The 20,094-nt window shown below is 44.2% G+C and overlaps 1 protein-coding gene across 3 annotated transcripts in view; it reads left to right on the top strand.

Annotated features, from left to right (window-relative positions):
* The window catches only part of ARPC1A (actin related protein 2/3 complex subunit 1A), a 29,240-nt gene extending 12,888 nt beyond the window's left edge, over window positions 1–16,352 (top strand). For all 3 annotated transcript variants that reach the window (XM_059691784.1, XM_059691783.1, XM_059691782.1), the window contains 7 exons: window positions 5,764–5,986; window positions 7,949–8,056; window positions 10,324–10,536; window positions 11,995–12,070; window positions 12,287–12,480; window positions 13,952–14,042; window positions 15,941–16,352. In XM_059691784.1, the coding sequence (XP_059547767.1) occupies window positions 5,764–5,986; window positions 7,949–8,056; window positions 10,324–10,536; window positions 11,995–12,070; window positions 12,287–12,480; window positions 13,952–14,042; window positions 15,941–15,979 (944 nt within the window). In that variant the 3' untranslated portion in view covers window positions 15,980–16,352. The remainder of the gene's footprint in view (window positions 1–5,763; window positions 5,987–7,948; window positions 8,057–10,323; window positions 10,537–11,994; window positions 12,071–12,286; window positions 12,481–13,951; window positions 14,043–15,940) is intronic.
* Window positions 16,353–20,094: the final 3,742 nt, after the last annotated feature.

Raw genomic sequence — 20,094 nt, 5'->3', positions numbered from 1 at the left:
GTCAGACTGATGAGTGAAAGGTGCATTTTTGTGATTAATGGAAAGGTTGGGCATATTTTCAGTTTATTAGTCATCTGGGTTTTGTGTGGATGTGAGTGCAACATTGCTATTTATAATTTCTCTTCATTTTTCCATTGAGTTTTTATCTTTCTCATGCTGATTTGCAGAAGATTAGATCTTAAAGCATTGGCTCTCCTACAGATTCCTGATGTATATTAACTTTTTTCTTTGGCTAAAACTATTAATAGGTGGATAGAGGTGGCAAGTAGAGCAGGGCTGAGTTTTATTAAGCAAGAGTCAAAGGAGGAGGAGAAGAGGTAAAAATATGGAACTTTTACACTGGTTTTCAGAATTTAGTTGAACCAAAACCTGATACCAAATTCCAAGGGGCTGTATTACTTTGTTGTGAAGTCATGTCTGGCTATTTTTTTAAAAAAAGCACAAAATCAGCCCTGGCAGGTATGATCAGTGGTTGGAGCATTGACTCGCATTGTATTCTGGTCAAGGGCACATACCTGGGTTGCAGGTTAGATCCCAGGCCCATGTTGGGTTGGGGCACGTGCAGGAGGCAACCAATCGATATGTCTCTCTCACATCGATATTTCTCTTTTTGTCTCTCTCTTTGCCTCCCTCCCTCCCTTCCTTCCTTTTTCATGCCCTCATTCCCTCTCTCCCCCCCTTCCACTCTCTCCAAAAATCAATGGAAAAAATATCCTCAGGTGAGCATCCTATCTAATAAAAGAGAAACATGGTAATTAGCCGTACGTCTTCTACCCTTCCCATTGGCTAATCAGGGTGATATGCAAATTAACTGCCAGCCAAGATGGCAGCCAGCAGGCAGGCAGCTTGAAGCTAACATGAGGCTTGCTTGCTTCAGTGACGGAGGACTCCAACATTCCCCACCTGCCTTGCCAGCCTCTGAGCTTGCAGTTTGAAACATTGTTACAAATATAGAAGCTAAACAAAACCCCAGAAACCTGCTTTCAGCCCGCCAGGATCTCAGAGCTGGAGTTGATACAGTGTTTCGATTATAGAATCCAAACAAACCAGATACCTGCTTTCAGCAGCAGATGCCTCAGAGCTGGAGCCAGAGCTAAAGCTGGCCCAGAATAAAAAGAAAAAAGAAAAAAGGAGCAGTTGGGAGCTTCAGTCACCTGCCAGCCTGAAAACAGCCCTCAGTGCCTCACCCAGACTGGCCAGGCACCACAGTGGGGATCCCACCCTGAAGGATGTGTGACCAGCTGCAAACAGCCATCATCCACTCACCCAGGCTGGCCAGGCACCCCAGTGGGGACCCCACTCTGATCCAGGACACCCTTCAGGGCAAACCAGCCGGACCCCACCCGTGCACCAGGCCTCTATCCTATATAGTAAAAGGGTAATATGCCTCCCAGCCCCGGGATCAGCGGAGTCGAGAGGCCTCCCGACACCAGGATCAGTGTGACGGAGCAGCGCCCAAACCCCCTGATCACCCGGCGGCTTTGTGTGTGACAGGGAGCGGGGCCACAACCTCCCTATCCGCCCTGCTCTGTTCGTGACAGGGGAAGGCGCCCCAACCCCCTGATCAGCCCTGTTCTGTGCCTGATAGGGGGAGCTCCCCAACCCCCTGATCGCCCTGCGGCTCTGTGTGTGACAGGGTGCGGCACCTCAACCCCCTGATCGGCCCTGCTCTGTGTGACAGGGTGCAGCGCTCCAACCCCCCGCCACGGGCCCTGCTCTGTGTGTGATGGGGTAGAGCCATAACCTCCCCATCGGTCCTGCCCTGAGTGTGAGAGTGGCGACACCCCAACCCCCTGATCCGCCCTGCTCTGTGTGTGACAGGGGGCGGTGCCCCAACTCCCCTATCGGCCCTACTCTGTGAGTGACAGGGGGGAGTTCCTCAACCCCCTGATCGGCCTTGCTCTGTGCGTGACAGGGGGCAGCGCCCCAACCCCCTGATTGGCCCTGCTCTGTGCGTGACGGGGGGCAGCGCCCCAACCCCCTGATTGGCCCTGCTCTGTGCGTGACGGGGGGCAGCGCCCCAACCCCCTGATTGGCCCTGCTCTGTGCGTGACGGGGTGGCGCCGCAACCTCCCCATCGACCCTGCCTTGAGTGTGACGGGGCGGTGCCCCAACCCCCCAATCGGCCCTACCCTGAGCGTGACTGAGGGTGGCATCGCAACCTCCCAATCCGCCCTTCTCTGTGCATGACAGGGGGTGGTGCCCCAACTCCCCAATCCTCTGAGTTCGACCAGGGGCTGCACCTAGGGATTGGGCCTGCCCTCTGCCACCTGGGAGCAGGCCTAAGCCAGCAAGTTGTTATCTCCCGAGGGGTCCCAGACTGCGAGAGGGCACAGGCCCGGCTGAGGGACCCCACCCTCCCCCCCGAGTGCACAAATTTTTGTGCACTGGGCCTCTAGTCCTATATAATAAAAGCCTAATATCCTAAGTGACCACCAGGGGTCAGATGCTCCGACTGGTAGGTTAGCTTGCTGCTGGGGTCTGGCTGATCAGGACTGAGCAAGACAGGCCAGACACACCCTGGAGCCCTCCCGTGACCCCGCCGGCTGGCCACCCTCCTGCATACCTCCCTGGCCCCGATCGTGCACCGGTGGGGTCCCTTGGCCTGGCCTGCACCCTCTCGCAATCCAGGACCCCTCAGGGGATGTCAGAGAGCTGGTTTCAGCCCAATCCCACAAGCCAGGCCGAGAGACCCCACTAGTGCACAAATTTGTGCACCAGGCCTCTAGTTAACAAATAAATAATTTTTAAAAAACATGTTCATTTATTGCTCTGTTTAGAAAGAACTCTTGCTCTTTGACCCTTACTATAGTTCCTTTTTTATCCTGTTTTCTGAAAGAGTTGACCATTTGGATATTTATAACATCATTCATGGGCCATACAAAATTATCAGCTTAAAAATTAGCCTGCTATATTTGGTCAAACATTTAATTAACTCACCCCTAATGCCTTGGCAAGACCAGACCAAATAATTTATCAGGCCTTATACGTCCCACAGGCTGGATGCTCCCCAACCCTTGCTTTAAACAGTTTGGCCAAGCACATAAAAATTTATTCTTCGCCCTAACCAGTTTGGCTCAGTGGATAGAGCGTTGGCCTGCAGACTGAAGGGTCCCAGGTTCCATTCTGGTCAAGGGCATGTACCTTGGTTGCGGGCACATCCCTAGGAGGGGGTGTGCAGGAGGCAGCTGATCGATGTTTTTCTCTCATCGATGTTTCAAAACTCTCTATCCCTCTCCCTTCCTCTCTGTAAAAAAAAATTAAAAAAAAATTATTCTTCGCCCTAGCCAGTTTGGCTCAGTGGATAGAGCGTCAGCCTGTGGACTGAAAGGTCTTGGGTTCTATTCTGGTCAAGGGCACATGCCCAGGTTGTTGGCTCGATTCCCAGTGTGGGGCATGCAGGAGGCAACCAATCAATGATTCTCTCATTGATGTTTCTATCTCTCCCTCCCCCTTCCTCCCTGAAATCAATAAAAATATTTTTTAATTTATTCTTCATAACTTTTCATTTACAAATTTCTCACTACAGTCTTGGGTTTCCTCTCCTCTCAGTTGTATTTGCACTTAAGTGGGCAGCCAAGGGACTGGTGGTGACTTTTTTTTTAATTCAGACCCTGAAATTTTGCTTCTAACCCCTAACATACTGATTAGCTTAAAGATCTCCTTCCCCCAAATCAGAGAAAAACATAACATGTTTTGATCTTCTGCAATCTTTACATTGTATTCTCCAGCAAAAACTTGTGACCATCCCTTTTTGCTTTTACCAGGATTTGTATATAATGCTAGTGAGCACCCTGATCTGACTGACTATATATTACCAAACCCCACCAAAGACATAATTTCTATTTTTGTTGCTATTGCTTTCCCACAATGTTATTTCTGTTAGGTTTGGCCTATTTTCTCTAAGTCCCTTTGCCAGTGGCCTTATGGCCTAAAAATAATAACATTCAAAAATTACAAATTGGAGCCAAAACCGGTTTGGCTCAGTGGATAGAGCGTTGGCCTGCGGACTGAGTGGTCCCGGGTTCGATTCCGGTCAGGGGCATGTGCCTGGGTTGCGGGCATATCCCCAGTGGGAGGTGTGCGGGAGGCAGCTGGTCGATGTTTCTCTCTCATCGATGTTTCTGGCTCTCTGTCTCTCTCCCTTCCTCTCTGTAAAAAATCAATAAAATATATTTTTTAAAAAAAATTACAAATTGGAAATTTTGCATTAGGAAATACTTTTACATGAGAAAGGACTAAGATGAAAGACCAGAGAGATAGCCAAAAAAGTGAAATATTTAGTTGTGTCCTTTTTCTCCCCTGCTTCTTTTTTGGAATCCTTTGAACTTGGGCCTGTTTTCTGTCCAAATGCTCAAATGATTTTTTTTTAAGTCTTAAAAAACTATTGTTGGAAAAATCTAAGTATAACTCTGTGGCAGAAGACCAAGATCAAACATATTTTCTCAGAAAGATAGTAACTACAGAAAAATAAAATTTATCTTCTGAAGCTTTCTAGAAGAAAAGACTAGTCAGTGCTGGAGAGATAGAGTATAGCAAACATCAAAGGGATATCAGAGCCTGGTGTGTGTTTTTTTTCTGTGAGTTTATTCTTTTGTATTAAATGTTTAACTGCTATCTTTTAAAACACACACACACACAAAAAGACATTTTACAATGGACAGTTTTAAACAGATAACAAAAATAGACAATAATGTAATGAGCTCCTTGTATACTCATCACCCAGATTCAACAGTTATCAACACACAGCCTGTCTTGTTCTCAACTCTCTGCCTGTACTATTTTGAGGCACATTCCAGACATTGTATCATTTCATATTTCAATTTGTATCTCTAAAAGATAAGGACTCTATCTCTCCCCTTCCCTTCCACTCTCTCTAAAAATTAATGGGGGAGGGGGCGAATATCCTCAGGTGAGGATTAACAACAACAATAAAAACAAATAAAAAATAAAGGTACTTTCAGGCAAAAAAATCTTAGAGGGAAGATAAAGGACTTCAGACCAGATATCTTTAGAAACCTGTGAATGGGTGGAAAGAAAGTCCCTGCTTAGTTTTGTAACCTCTGCAATTATAAAAACAGCTCTGTTCTACCTGGCCTCGCGGAGGATCCCAAGTTACAGAACTTTGTGGAGAAACATCCTTGCCCTTGTGATGTGTTGATCAGGACCACATCCGTCCCCACCGTACCAATGGCCACCTGCCTGTGCCATGTCAGTTGTCATTGGCTTAGGCCAGTGGTCGGCAGACCGTGGCTCATGAGCCACATGCGGCTCTTTGGCCCCTTGAGTGTGGCTCTTCCACAAAATACCATGTGCGGGCGTGCACGTACAGTGTGATTGAAACTTCGTGGCCCATGCGCAGAAGTCGGGTTTTCGGCCTGGGCGAGTCTATTTTGAAGAAGTGGCGTTATCAGGCTACGGGAGATGCAGCACAGGCGGGCCGTGGGATTCGCAGCGCGGGGGAGGCGCAAACGATTCATGCACGAGTTGAGTGAGACTGACTACAAGACGAGTGTGGATGGGAGAGTTGGAAGGGGTCGGCCTCAGCGAACGTACCTCAATCAGATTGAGGACGTTTTTAGCAAAGGCCAGCTTAGGAGTTCCCTAATTAAGTTAATAACAATGTACCTACCTATATAGTTTGTTTAAAAAATTTGGCTCTCAAAAGAAACATCAATTGTTTGTACTGTTGATATTTGACTCTGCTGACTAATGAGTTTGCCGACTACTGGCAAAGTAGATGATGCCACCTCTCACTTGCAGGTATCGACTGGGCTCCCAAGAGCGACCGCATCGTCACTTGTGGGGCAGACCGCAATGCCTATGTCTGGAGTCAGAAAGATGGTGTCTGGAAGCCAACCCTGGTAATCCTGAGAATTAACCGTGCAGCCACTTTTGTCAAGTGGTCCCCACTAGAGAACAAATTTGCTGTGGGAAGTGGAGCAAGACTCATTTCTGTTTGTTACTTTGAGTCTGAAAACGACTGGTGAGCAACATCTGAGTTTCTTTACTTCTCCTTGTAGAATCATACGTTTGAAACACTATGTTCTTGGTGACTTCTTGAGACACTGGGTTAAGGCTTAACTATTGCTTCAGTTTTTCTTCATCTGAAGGTTTTTTTTCTCTGAATTTTCGATTCTCTGATTGCACGTTTTTCATTCCTATGTGCACATTGAGTCAAACCTCACATCTTTCTCATACTAATACGTGGTTTCCATGTTCTGATCTCCTAACTTGTTTGTTCTATAACATATCACTACTCTTCTGACTCTGTACTATCCAAATAGCTGTTTTCTTACTCTGATAGATAATTTATAAATTTGAAAGATTCCCAGTGTCCTGAGAAATAATTATTTTTCCTCTATCTCTATCCACTTAAATTTCTAGGATTCTTACAAATAACAATGTTCTCCTTTCTTTAAAGTTTATTTGCTAACCAAATCTGTGCCTTGGTATAATGCTTTACTTGTTTAAGCCATTGAAGTAAAAATTGGTCAGGATCTTGGATATATAATCAGCCTGTTGTACTTTTTTAATAAATCACTTGTACCTAAGCCAGTCAAAATGCAGGTTTATTTTATGGCTAAGTAACTTACTTTATTCCTTCCTTCTTATTCTGATAAGAAAACAACTCTGCTCTACCTGACATGTATTCAGGAAGGTATAACTACTCTTCATCCTGGAATTGTCATTTAGTAGAAAACTGGCAGTATGTATTTGCACTAAAAATAACAGAGTACACATTGCTCTTTGTGTTAGTGTTCCTACTGTTTGCTTTCTGCTGAAACAGTGAAAGGAAGGCATTATCATATTACACTTGTAATTTAGTAAAACCTCGGAAATTTTGATTCTTTGAAAAGAAAGTCTGAATTTGCAGCAAAATTGAATTATGCATTTAGACATGCATTTTTCCTTCAAACATGTGTAAAATTAAGGCTAACAAAATGTTGCCTGCTAAAAAACATTTAGAAGGCTCACTATAACACATATGTAAGAAACAATTTTTCTTTCTAGGTATCAATGTCAATGATTGTTCACATTTTTATTCATTAAAAAATAGTCTCAAATATAGGTAAATTGGGCTTTATTGTAGTACAAAGTGTCATTTGAACAAGCTGTATGTTTAGGGGAGTTTCTCAGCTATAAAGCAATATTTTATTGGTATGATGTGAGTACTTTAAAACAACCTTTAAGCCTTCAAGTTTAAAATAACTGTATTAAACAAGTAGAATATTGTCTATTTTTCCGAATGAAATTTTTCAGATAGGTTCCTAAGAACAAGATTGTATAGAAAAACAATTTAGCTTTCAACAAAAGACATTTAGTACAATATTAAGCCTCTCATGTTGAACAGAGCATGATTGGTTTTTAAGCAGCAGTTTAAGGGCAGAAATTATGCCAGAATCATGACTGATTTTAGACATAAATAAACTCTTTAAGTGAAGCTAGAGGTTTTCAGTGAAAAAAAGTTAAAAAGAATTTGAAGCTTCCATAAACTTATTTAATATTGGAAACTTGGAAAGGAAATTAAGCTATCTTACAACCCAAATTTAACCTAAAATGAAAAAACAAATCACTCAATATTTACAATAAAATTCAAATAATTTCAAACCTCTATTTTTATTTCAAAGGTTAAAGTCAGACATAATCTGAAACTCCATGGGGCACTACCAGACTTCATCCATAAATATACTTAATAAAAAGGATGCCCTGGTAACCCAAAAAGTTCAGAACCAGCTGCCCTGCTAAGAATGTCAAACCTAAGACAGGTATATGGAAGGGACAATCTGTGGTTCTTTCTCTCTTCCTCTCTTCCTTTAGAAATTCACCCTCTCTCTGGCAGGAAACCTGGTAGTTACATAAGAACCATGCATTGATGTTTTTGCCTGACATATTTGTAAGTCATTTTATTTATGGATAAACTAAAATAGAGTTTCTCCTTTTGTAGGTGGGTAAGCAAGCACATTAAAAAGCCAATTCGCTCCACGGTCCTCAGCTTGGATTGGCATCCCAACAATGTTTTGCTGGCAGCAGGATCATGTGATTTCAAATGCAGGTAGGAACAAATGAGAATGGGTAGACAGACTTGAGCTGTTCATCAGTCATCTTTCAATAAATATTTTTAAGGTCCCTTTTTGTAAGGTACTATGCTAGGTACCATAAGGGATTCTGATGAAAGAAGTTTATGGTCAACAAAGGAGAAAGAAGTGGACTTGGAAGTATGGGAGAAGGAAGATGAAAGGGTGGGGATAGGGAAGTTTTCCTTAGGTAGAACACCCATGGTTTGGAATGGGGGAAGTGTTCTTCTCTCCCTCTCCCTCAACTACAGCATTATTTCTCATTTTATACCAAAGCAGCAGACTGCACATTACAGAGTGAAACTAAGATCAACAAAACATAGCTGAACAGTGTACTGCTGAGCTATTATTGTGCTATTCCTTTTCAGTTAAAGCTTTTTGTTATAAGTATGAGGCTAGAAGAAACACAGCTACTTGGCTAACTCCTTTAAGGATTGTACAAGTAATTGCTTTTTTTAAAGTTGTTCTTTATCAACAGGCTTTTTCCCTTTAGCCAGAATAAAAGTAAATAAGTGTTGCTTTATGTTGATTATGTGGTCAATTGGGAGATGGGATGCATCTTTTTCCAAAAGGGTATGTGGAGAATTTCCAGAAAACCTGACTAGTGATTTATATTCAAGAATACCCAAGGGAGCCCGGCTGGTATGGCTCAGTGTTTGAGTGTCTACCTATGCACCAGGAGGTCACGGTTTGATTCCTGGTCAGGGCACATGCCCAGCTTGTGAGCTTGATCCCTAGTGTAGGGCATGCAGGAGGCAGCCGATCAATGGTTCTCTCTCATCATTGATGTTACTATCTCTCTCTCCCTCTCCCTTTCTGAAATCAATAAAAAAATATATATATTTTTAAAGAATACCCAAGGGTGTTTTTGTTTGTTTGTTTGGGGTCTTTTTAGTTTTTCTTACTAGTAAACATGTGTGTGACAGTTTGACTGTGAGAGGGGGATTCAGTAGTGTCAAGGCACTTTTTGGAAAAATATTGGTACTTGTACTTAAGAACCAATATAAGAGTAAAAATACATAGGTATTCTCTAGAATTTTTCATATTTAGGAGTTTTGTTTTTGTGATGTTACCCAGTCATTTTAGCTCCCTTAGAAGATGAAGCTAAGTGTTACTAACTGATCATACCACCTGGATCATCAAGCTATACTAAAAATCTGGTTGTGAAAATAGGTTACATTCTTTTCTTAATAATAATTTCTAGAAATAAACTTTGCTTTGACTTGCGCTCCTTTGGGTATGGGTCTGTTCCGTTCACACACTGGAGTTGACGCAGCTGAGAACCACCTGTTCTTTCCTGGACTCAGATGACTAAAGCAGTAGCCATTGTGACGCTGATTTAAAGCACAGTGATGCTAAGGTCACATCATCTAACTTACAGATGCTCACTGTGCCCTTCCCCTCTCTGGTGCCTGACTCTTCCAGAGCTGCTATTGCCATTGTCATTTTGGAGGGGAATATTCTAGGTCATTTAGGGATCTTTAGATTCAGGAGGTTTTGAAAAGAAGCTTTACAAAATAGATACAGCTTTGGAGGGCAAAAGGAAATAAAAGAATCGATTCCCAGCTGTTCTTTATCCCTTTTGCTACCCACCTCAAGGAATTAGAGAGAGAGACTGATGATAGCAGGCTATAAAGGACCCACCTTCATCCCAGACTATACCTGCCACAAAGGCTGGACAGTGGCCTGAGGGTACAGTGAGCACAGCCCTCTGCCTGACAGTGCTGGGGAAAGCCTGCCTGCTCTTCCCACAGCCTCCCTCCGCTTTCACTTTAGATGTCCCTTTCTTTGAGTTCATGCTATTGGTTTTTTGTAGGGTGGCAAATAGTTTCCTTTCTCCTACCATTTGACTGTGTGGGTTTCTTGGAATACTGTGTTGAGAATGAAGGTAAAGTAGACAAGAAAGAATGCTGTGCTCATTTAACCAAATGTCCCATGGGCAAGGTGGGTGGGACAGCACAGTCCTCCCCCAGAATGTACACTTCAGGAGGGAAGAGCTTTTGTGTTCTTTATTTCTAGAATGGCACTCCTAGAGAAGCACTCTGATTATTAGTTGATTGAGTATGGATTGACCTGTAGGCAGCCTAGAACCATTCTGTGTCTTCAGAGGTTTCTGTATGTTAATTTGTTCCATCATATTTTACTCTGCATTCTGAGACATCTTGTAGCAGTGGCCTGTGGCCTATTTCTACATACATATATTATCACTTACTTTTTCCTTCTCCCCTTGCCCCTTAAACTGCAGGGTGTTTTCTGCATACATTAAAGAAGTGGATGAAAAGCCAGCCAGTACACCCTGGGGCAGCAAGATGCCTTTTGGTCAGCTGATGTCAGAGTTTGGTGGCAGTGGTACTGGTGGCTGGGTGCATGGCGTCAGCTTCTCCGCCAGTGGGAGTCGACTGGCCTGGGTCAGCCACGACAGCACCGTGTCCGTTGCCGATGCCTCAAAAAGCGTGCAGTGAGTATTTGCATGGGGTGGGATTTCTCATCAGCTGGGCTAACGCTGCCCTTCTCTGGGTGCTTATGTAGGACGCAAGCATAAAAATCTGACTGAGAACTGCAAGGCAGCCTTTTCTAGTAAAGTCACAGGCACACATTTAGATTGTCCATTTGGGGAAATTTTAAAAAGTTAAAATTTAAAGTTTCACTTCCAAAAACACTTCTTAATGAAAGTGCTGGTAGTGATTCCTTTGAAGGACCTTCCTGGTTTGCTACTGATAAGAGTTCCTTCAAATAGCCAGTTTTGTCTGTTACTATGAATTCCTTACAACATGTAAATGTCACACACCAGCCTTAAATTAAATAGAGGATGTATTCTTGCTCTGTGTAGTCAGTGAACAATGACTCCATTCATTTGGGACTTCATTCAGTAATATTAAAACCTTGGAGCCAGTTCCTTTGGTGTATGCTGGAAGAACTCGAATCGCGATGACTCATTTTTGCCTGCTCAGCTAAGGAGAGCATTAGGCATCTTGTTAGACGTCAGAATTCGTATTTGTTCATATGTTAGAGGAAGGATAGTCTTTCCTAGCGCCTCCTTTTCCACTGGCAGCCAGAGGTAAACCACTCTTAAAGGTTTCCTGACTTAACTGTCTGCTGGCAGTCCGTCACATCAGGTGCCTCTGGCTCCCTCTGCCACATGGTGACAACAAAGTGGTATTTCAGAAAGGATATTGTTTCCTACTGGATTGAATTGTATTTTTAAATTTTATGGGGTTTTTTTAATGTCTTCCCTTATTATAAATGATAAAGTCTTCTGGAAGATTTCTATGCATATATATAGATACTTATAGTAGCCCTAGCTCCTAACCCAGGTGGAGGAAAGAGAATAGGCTTTACTGACTGTTAGTGGTCCCAGCCCTCTAGGAGCCCCTAGTGAGCACAGGCCAGGAGAAAATAGCAAAATAAGGTGTTCAATTGTGAGTGACACTAAGAACTTAGGAGATGAGAGAAAGGGGAAGCCACTTTAGGCTGATGTGGTCCAGGAAAAGCTTCATGGAGGTGATCAACTCAGAGCTGAGCTTCAAAGACGGGTGGACTTTGGATAAGCAAGAGAAGCAGAGAGCATGTGGTAAAGGGGTGTGGGAGCACAGGCAGAGATGGGAAAGAACAAGGGCTTTCTGGGGACCAAGCTGTAGACCAGTTTGTCATGAGTTGGGGGTCGGGGGGAGGTAAACTTAGAAGGGAGTAGAGCATAGGCTAAAGAGAGCAGAAGGCCTCCGTTTCTATAGGTTATCTCAGGGCCATTTCATGCTTGAGATTCCTGAAAGGCTAGGTCGTGGGGCTCCTTTTAAACATAAGTGGTTGTTTATACTGCCAAAGCCCCTGTGAGAATGGGTCCTTTGTCATCTTCTGTATCCATAAGGAAACTGAGTGGTTCGTTGTATCTCCTTTTAACAAGTGTCCTTGTGTTCAGGGTCTCAACTCTGAAAACAGAGTTCCTGCCTCTGCTGAGTGTGTCATTTGTTTCGGAGAATAGCGTTGTAGCCGCTGTAAGTATTTCTCTTCATCTTTCCTTGTATATAATTCTCCAGAACAGGAGCAATGCGTGCTCTGTGACTTTGTGCACTAGCACAAAGTAGAACAGCCTTTTAAAAGAAACAGGGCTAGCCTTTAGGAATAAGAGAGGCCTGTGGTGGTGAACATTCTCTGAGGGGTTAGTAGGTAGACTGTGTACCCTCCAGGGCCTGACTAATATCCTGTTTCAGGGCCATGACTGCTGCCCAATGCTCTTTAACTATGATGACCGCGGCAGCTTGACTTTCGTCTCCAAGCTAGACATTCCAAAACAGAGCATCCAGCGCAACATGTCTGCCATGGAACGCTTCCGCAACATGGACAAGAGGGCCACAACTGAGGACCGCAATACAGCCTTGGAGACTCTGCACCAGAATAGCATCACGTAAGTGCCACCCAACCACCTGGGGCCCCTGGACCGGATCTGAGTTCCTGGATGCTACCTGTAGCCAGCGCCTAAAAGTGAACTACACCCGCCTAGTCATTCTGTCCTTCAAGGTGTAGATGGTACAAGGCATCCCACATGAGGAGTGCAGATCCTGCTGTGGACTCTGAGCTGGTGTGGACTAACAGTGCACCCCAACCAACTGAGCCACACCGGCCAGGCCTAAGTTGTGCTTTTCATCATGTTGAGTGAAAGGGACCACTAGACTTAAAATAGGCTGAAAATGTTTGTGCTCTATTGAAAAGTGTAACTTGAGGGCACTGCAAAACTTTCTTCACACTTTTTAAGTTTCTCTGTCTTGAATGACTTTCACAGTTATTTCTTGTGAATTTTTCTTAAGCTTCTCTGCAGACTGTGTATCAGGAAAGAAACAACTCTCTTTGCTTCTTTGAGACTTTTAGTTTAAAAATAAAGTGACAGACCCTTGCAGAGTGACATGCTTACTTTTATTTGCAGATATTAAGTCCTGTTTGCCCTAGAGCAGGATTAGCAAACTTTTTCTGTGAAGGACCAGATAGTCTATATTTTAGACTCTTAGGGGCTATATGGTCTGTGTCATAACTACTCAACTCTTCCATGTGGTACAAAAGCTGCCATGGACAATATGTAAATAAATGAGCATGGCTGTATTTCAGTAAAATGTTATGGACACTGGAATTTTCACATAATTTTCACATGTCATGAAATAATAGTTTTGGGGTTTTTTCCAACCATTTAAAATTTTAAAATCCATTCGTAGCTCACTGGTAGTATGTACCACCCCCTTCCCTAGAGGTAATATTCTAGTCATTTTAGAGGAGAAAGGAAGATACTATCTGAGCTACAGAATTGATTTTCTTGGAAGTTTTTCAGATAATTAGGCTGAGACAAGTTATTTCATTTGTGTTCCTCTGTTTTGCGTGGTTGGGATTTTGTGGTGTGTCTGACTATTACTGGCATTTATAATGATTAATTTTAAATGAAGGAGAGCTCTTGGCTTATATGCCCTGGTTGTCAGAGAGTCATTGGGAGTTTTTGTCTTGATTGAATTTCAGTCGCATTTCATCCTGCCTTTGTTTGTTTGTTTGTTTGTTTGTTTAAATTAGTTTCTTTTTCAATCATGGCTGTGGTCCTGGCCACATCCTGCTACTGGGAAGTTTGCAGGCTGTGTGGCCTGGATTGTCTTGTTCTCCACATCACTAATTAAGGTGGGTTCTTAACCTTTCCTTCATATCAGTCTTTTCTCTTCTGGCCATCTGGGAATATGGTGCATTTTCATATTTTCTGAGTCAGATTGCTGCAGCCTAATATTAATAGACAACTTGATATTCAGGAGTTGACAGTTTCCTTGAAATGCCCTCATCCTGTCAGGAAGGCTGGGGCTCACTTCTACCATGTGGCTTACAATCTCTTGTTTCTGCTTTTTTTTCAGTCAAGTATCTATTTATGAGGTGGACAAGCAAGATTGTCGCAAATTTTGCACTACTGGCATCGATGGAGCCATGACAATTTGGGATTTCAAGGTATTTTCTGCCTTTCAGAACAAATCCTGTTTTAAAACTTCCTATGAGAAAAATGTTTCTCATTTTTTGAAACAAAATATCAAAGCCAATGCAAAGCAAAAATTTAAGATATTACACTGTAGTTGTCTTTAAAACCTAAAGGTCATTAGCAGGAAACCACATTTTCCCAATGATTTGGAATATATATTTCTTTCTAGATGTCCATCTATTCATTGAGGAAAAGTTGAGTGCTGTTTCTGTAGCCGGCCCTGTGTGGGTACCTGTCTAAATTTAGCTACCAGATATATTTGTACGGTTTACACTAATTAGTCTAATAAACATTTACTAAGTGTCCTCTGGGTGCCAGGCATGGTGCTGGGTACTGAAGATATTGAGATGAAGGAGCCCCTGAAGGGCTTGTCTGGTAGGAGAGAGAGGAGGGTCAGGGGATTAATTGGAGCTCCAGAAGAGAAGCCAGTGCCTCTGTTTTTACATCGAGGAATTTAGGGGGAGGCATGGACTGCCAGCACTGCAGGGAAGAGCTGCATCCCTAGATGCAGTGGGATTTCAGGAATGGTTGGGGGCGAAGGGGGTGCACAAGCATTCTAAGCTGCAAGAGCAGCCTGTGCAGACCAGGCCCGGAGCTCAGAGAGTGGACACTATATTCAAGGCACTGCCAGTGGTGTGGACTGTGGTGTGAGTCCTACAGATGCAGAAGATGGAACTAGAGAAAAGAGCATAGCATGGTCAGGGAGAGGACGCTGGGCTTTGTCTACAGACAACTAAAAGCTATTCCAGAACCGATGTAGAAAAGCACCAGGCTGTAAGGCGTGGGAGGCCTCGGCAACAAGAGCTTGGGGCAGAGGCTGTTGAGTCCAGGGTACAGGTGGTAAGGCTATGAACTCCAGCTGTGGCAGGGGTTGTGGCCAGGAGGCTCTGGACAGAGAGAGGTTTAGGAGGCCTGATGGAAGGCGTAGTGACAAGTCTAAGGACTCTGTATACTCCAGCTTTATAGAATTTTGCTGTTGTACATTTCCATGATGTTTTTTCCCCTCCTTGGTTCAAATACATAGTATGGAAAAGCCTCCAGAATATTCTGAAGAAACAAACCATCTTTCTCTAAAAGTATCCTCCCACTCCTTTTTTTAATCTTCATATGCTTTTAGTCCTGGGCATCTGTAGGTAGCACCACCTGGGTGGTTACAGTCATGCCCTTTATCCTTTGGTCTCTCAGGCCAGGTCTTTTTCTCTCTTTTTGCACTTGTGTGAGCTGGGAAGTCCCAGTGCAGTTTTCCCTTCAATCCATCCACCTTTGAGCACCTGCTGTGTTGTGTAGTAGGCTGACTGCTGTGTGGCCTATGGAAACATAGAAGTACCTGCCATTAGGGCATCTATTGCAGGGGTGGGCAAACTTTTTGACTCGAGGGCCACAATGGGTTCTTAAACTGGACCGGAGGGCCGGAACAAAAGCATGGATGGAGTGTTTGTGTGAACTAATATAAATTCAAAGTCAACATCATTACATAAAAGGGTACGGTCTTTTTTTTTTTTTAGTTTTATTCATTTCAAACGGGCCGTAGTTTGCCCACGGCTGAACTAGAGTGTGGTGAAGAGGCAAGGGTCGTGTGCACAGGTGGCCCTCGTCAGTAAGGGCCGATGAACAGATAAGGAGGTGTGTGCCCAGAACCTGTGGGCTGGGGTAGTGGAGACAGAGGAACACCTGGCCTGGAAGGGCCAGCAGTCCTGGAGAGGCTCTGGGCAGAGTCCTGGGAGAGCGTGTCTCAGATTTGGAGGTACAAGGAGCACAAGGGGCCTGCACCTCAGCCAAGGAGAGGAGGGGGAGTAGTATGGCGCTGTGGGGAAAATGCCAGGATATACAGTCCTCAGTAACCATTAGTGTTCTCCCTTCCATTTTCAAGACCTTAGAGTCTTCCATCCAGGGCCTCCGGATAATGTGAAGCTGAGTGAGCCTCCCAGATCCAGCATGACAAACTGACAAACTGCCCCACGGCAGCTCCACCATGTGCATGATGGTGAGGAGAGCCAGCCGCAAGGAAACACTGAAGACACATATCGCGCAAATGTTGTTTGTGTGGTTTTGTTTGAATATAATTGGTGAAAGTGTTGGATTTTTAAAAGCAGCAGTGATTGAGTTTTGTTTGTATTTTGGTTTTTTGTTTGTTTGTTTTTTTTTGTTTTTGTTTTTGCTATTTCATTCCATTTTTGACCAAAGCTTCTCTTTTAGTAGTTTATTATGGAAATTGTCACACTAACTTAAAGGGTGGAGAGATATGTAAATTGCTAAAAACTTAAATAAAAATACTGAATATGTTTTTGGTTCTGTTTCCTTATAATATTTCCATGTTTAGTAGAAAGACTTAATCAGTTCTTCTTTAGACCTGTTTTTAAGGTAAAATCTTAGATGATTCGTTTCTTACAGTGAATACAAATGGTTTTTCTTCAACCAAAAGAACCACTTATTGCATGCTATCTTTTAGCATTGCAGTGCTTTTGCAAAGTAGGTGGACTGTTCCCATGGTGCACAGAGATGCCCACCACCATTAAGCAGCCACGCCCAAATGGGAGCCTGCTCTGAGACCCGAGGTCTGGGCCCTGTGCCCTGTGCCTGCAGCAGGAACTGCTGTAATCGTGTGCCGCTGAGGGCATAATGCGAGGGCGTGTGGAAGAGGAAATGACACGTTATTATTTTGATTTAGTGATTATTGTGCCCAAGCTAAGTTATTTTCATCATAATTAGACATGAAGTTTGACATTCCAAGGCTGCGAATCTTGAGAGGTGTAAATATAAATGAATAACAAAGTAAATCAATATAGAGTAGCCTTGAGTTGTGGCCATATTCTTGACTTCACTGGCCCAGGAGAAGTAGAGCAGGGATTCAAACACAACTTTAGTTTTAGGGCCCTGGTAACAGTGCTTCTCAGAGGACATCATGATAGTCTCAGAAGAGTTATTTTGCCCGTTTGGTGACTCGTGGGAGCATTGCTTCCCTCCAGGAGAGGACCCAGAAGCACCCGGCGTGCCAGGTTGGGGGGCATGCCCCTTCCCTGTTGGCTGCCGTGTTCTCTCTGGACCTGCTGGCAGGGCTCCTTTGTGCATATGTGTTTGCATCAGCATATCAGCAAGGTTGTTGTCACAGAGAGAGGAAAGACAAAAGCAGGCCAAAACTTACGAATTAGCTCATTTCTTTTCACTTTCATTAAATCACATGACTTGGCTAGTGAGCCCAGAGGTTTTTAGAGAAACAATGTGAACTTTGCCACCAAGAACTTAATAGCCAACAGAGTAGTCTTTTTCCCTTTTTTGTAACGTAGGCCATTTCTCACCCATGGAAGACCGCCCATCCCAAGCATGGCAACCAGAAACCTTCTGTGCTGTAGTGCAGTGCCGGGGTCTATGCGACTGTGGAAGCTCCTCCTCTCACCCGACCTTCGAGAACAAGGCAGGCGTGGTCCACAGTGACTACCCTCTGGAGGGGACCTAGGTCATCACCGAAGCCCTTTGATTTGAAGCTTTGGGCTTTGGTGTCAGGGCTCTGCCAACCTGTGTAACCTTGGGAATAACTAACATACCTGAACCCCAGTCTCCCTGCCGGTAAAACAGTAAGTAATGCAGTATTAGTAACTCCATTAGATAGCAAAGGTGGGATTTGCTTCCAGGCTTAGCGCTGGCCCTATAGTAGGCATGGAGACCCTTAATAACAGAATAGCATAGGGTAGGAAACAATGTATGAAGGCTTTTGTTAACCAAAAAAAATTAAGTAGTTCTTTCCAGAATAGTATTAGAAAACCAGAGTCAGCCTCAGAACACAGATTAATTACTTAAGCATCACCCTTCAGTTTGGCCCAACAGTCATCACAAGTAGTTTACCTCCATGTGTGTCCAACTCTGGAGGCAATGATGTGAAGGCCCAGGTTTCCCCCAGGGGCGTGCAGTGTAGCTAAGGCAATGAAGCTACCCCAATGTGGGATAGTCAGTACAGATCAAAATGTGAATTATAAGCTATGTTATCTAAGTTATTGTGAATAATTTATGCAAAGTGTGGTAGGTAGAATAATGCCCCCAAAGATGTCCATGTCCTAATCCCCAAAACCTGTGAACTTTTCTGATGGGATTAATTTAAAGATGTGACGGGGAGAATATATTGGATGATCCAGGAGGACCCACCATTATCACAAGGATCTTCATAGGAGGGAGGCCGGAGGGGAGTGGTGATGGAGTCCTCTTGTCGCCTCCAGGAGGAATGCCACCTGCCCGCGGAGACTGGTTGTGGACCCCTGACCACAACTGTAAGAGAATCCGCCTGTGTTGTTTACAGCCACCTGTTCGGCAATTACCACAGCAGCAATGGGAAACTAATACACTCCTTCAGTTCAGAGAAGGGAAGTATGGTCACAGTGAGGGTAAGAGCCCAGCAGTGATTGTAAAAATTAATTTACTAGGTCATGACTGGCATTTTATAAAAATAAAACACCTGTTCAGGACTTGCAAGGTGGGGGCAAAAATCAGATTGTGACCCTTAGCAAATACTCATCTCAAGGTTGATTTGGAAATAAGAATTCTGTCGGAGAGTGTGTCAGCCCTCCTCCCATGCCCACGGGGGAAGAGTAAGGACTACCTACCCCTCCCCTGAAACCTGCTGAGAGATTAGATTGTCTTTCCGATACGGACCTCTGTGTGTTTGCTGAGCATAGTGTCTGTGATGTGACACATGCCTATGAAATCAGGATGTGGTAGGCTGGCTGCTCTGAGGGCAGCGAGAGCAGAAACCAGACTTTCCTGGAGCAGACTTTTCCCCTGAAGACGGGCGAGGGTGCTTGAATGTCTCTCCAGAGCCAGATGTGAGCTGCGTGGGGCAGAGAGAGAGCAGGCCGGCAACTGAGGGATGCCATAAACGCAACAGGGGAAGCAGTGAAACTGACATACAAAGACAAGTGCATTGTCCACCTCCCACCCCAATGCTGGTGACGTCCGTTGGTTAAAATAAATTGGAAGTCAGAGGGCAAGGGAGCTCACGAATGCAGTCTATACAGGTGAGCGCGCTGAGGCCCAGAGCAGAGGGGAAAAGAGTGGAAAGTAGATCCAGGGGGACACACACCAGGAGGCACAAACATCTGGAGGAACAGACAGAAAAGAACAGAAGACATCCTGTGGGTCCTGAGGCGTCACCGAGCTTCAAAGTTAGGACACCACTGGCCTCTGGAGAGAGCTCAAGATTCCTCTCCTTCCACTCCCTCACCGGAGGGGAGCAGGTAGAGGCTAAGGACCACACAAGAAGGAGCCCTCCACTGGGGATGGGACCAGGATGTGTAAAGGGGTTGTTCCTGGAAAGAGAAATGTCCCCACTGTACTTAGATTTACTACATGTGGATTGATTTGTAATACTAGCAGTTAATGTAATCAAAGCTAACACTAAGTAAAAATAAATAAGACAAGAAAACAACAGATTTTTTTATTACACATAGTAAGAGTAAGTATCGTTTCACAGTACTTAACGTTTCAGATATACATAGAGGTGTGTACTTGGTCTATATATCACTGGGTCCTGAGCAAAACAATTTTGAAAACCACTGAAGTAGAGTCAGTCACCTGAGGGATTCATGAGGAAGGGTGCTTCACCCACCCCTTGGTGCATTACTGTAAGAATAGCTAGCTGTGCCAGGCACCGAGGTAAACAATCGTTAGGCATTAACTGCTCACAACAACCCTGTAGTGTTGGAACTGTTGTTGCCACATTTATTTTATTTTTTTATATATTTGTTTATTGATTTCAGAGAGGACGGGAGAGGGAGAGAGATAGAAACATCAATGATGAGAGAGAATCATTGATTGGCTGCCTCCTGCACACCCCACACTGGGATCGAGCCCACAACCTGGGCACGTGCCCTGACCAGGAATCGAACTGTGACTTCCTGGTTCATAGGTCGATGCTCAAGCACTGAGCCACGCTGGCTGGGCTGTTGCCACATTCTTTAAAAATATTTTTTTATTGATTTCAGAGAGGGAGAGGGAGAGAGAAACATCAATGATGAGAGAGAATCATTGATCAGCTGC

The sequence above is a fragment of the Myotis daubentonii genome, chromosome 4, assembly GCF_963259705.1.
Source record: "Myotis daubentonii chromosome 4, mMyoDau2.1, whole genome shotgun sequence".
In the NCBI taxonomy this organism is placed as follows: Eukaryota; Metazoa; Chordata; class Mammalia; order Chiroptera; family Vespertilionidae; genus Myotis; species Myotis daubentonii.
Note: the sequence above shows the minus strand (reverse complement) of the source record. Positions and strands in the feature narration are given on the sequence as shown.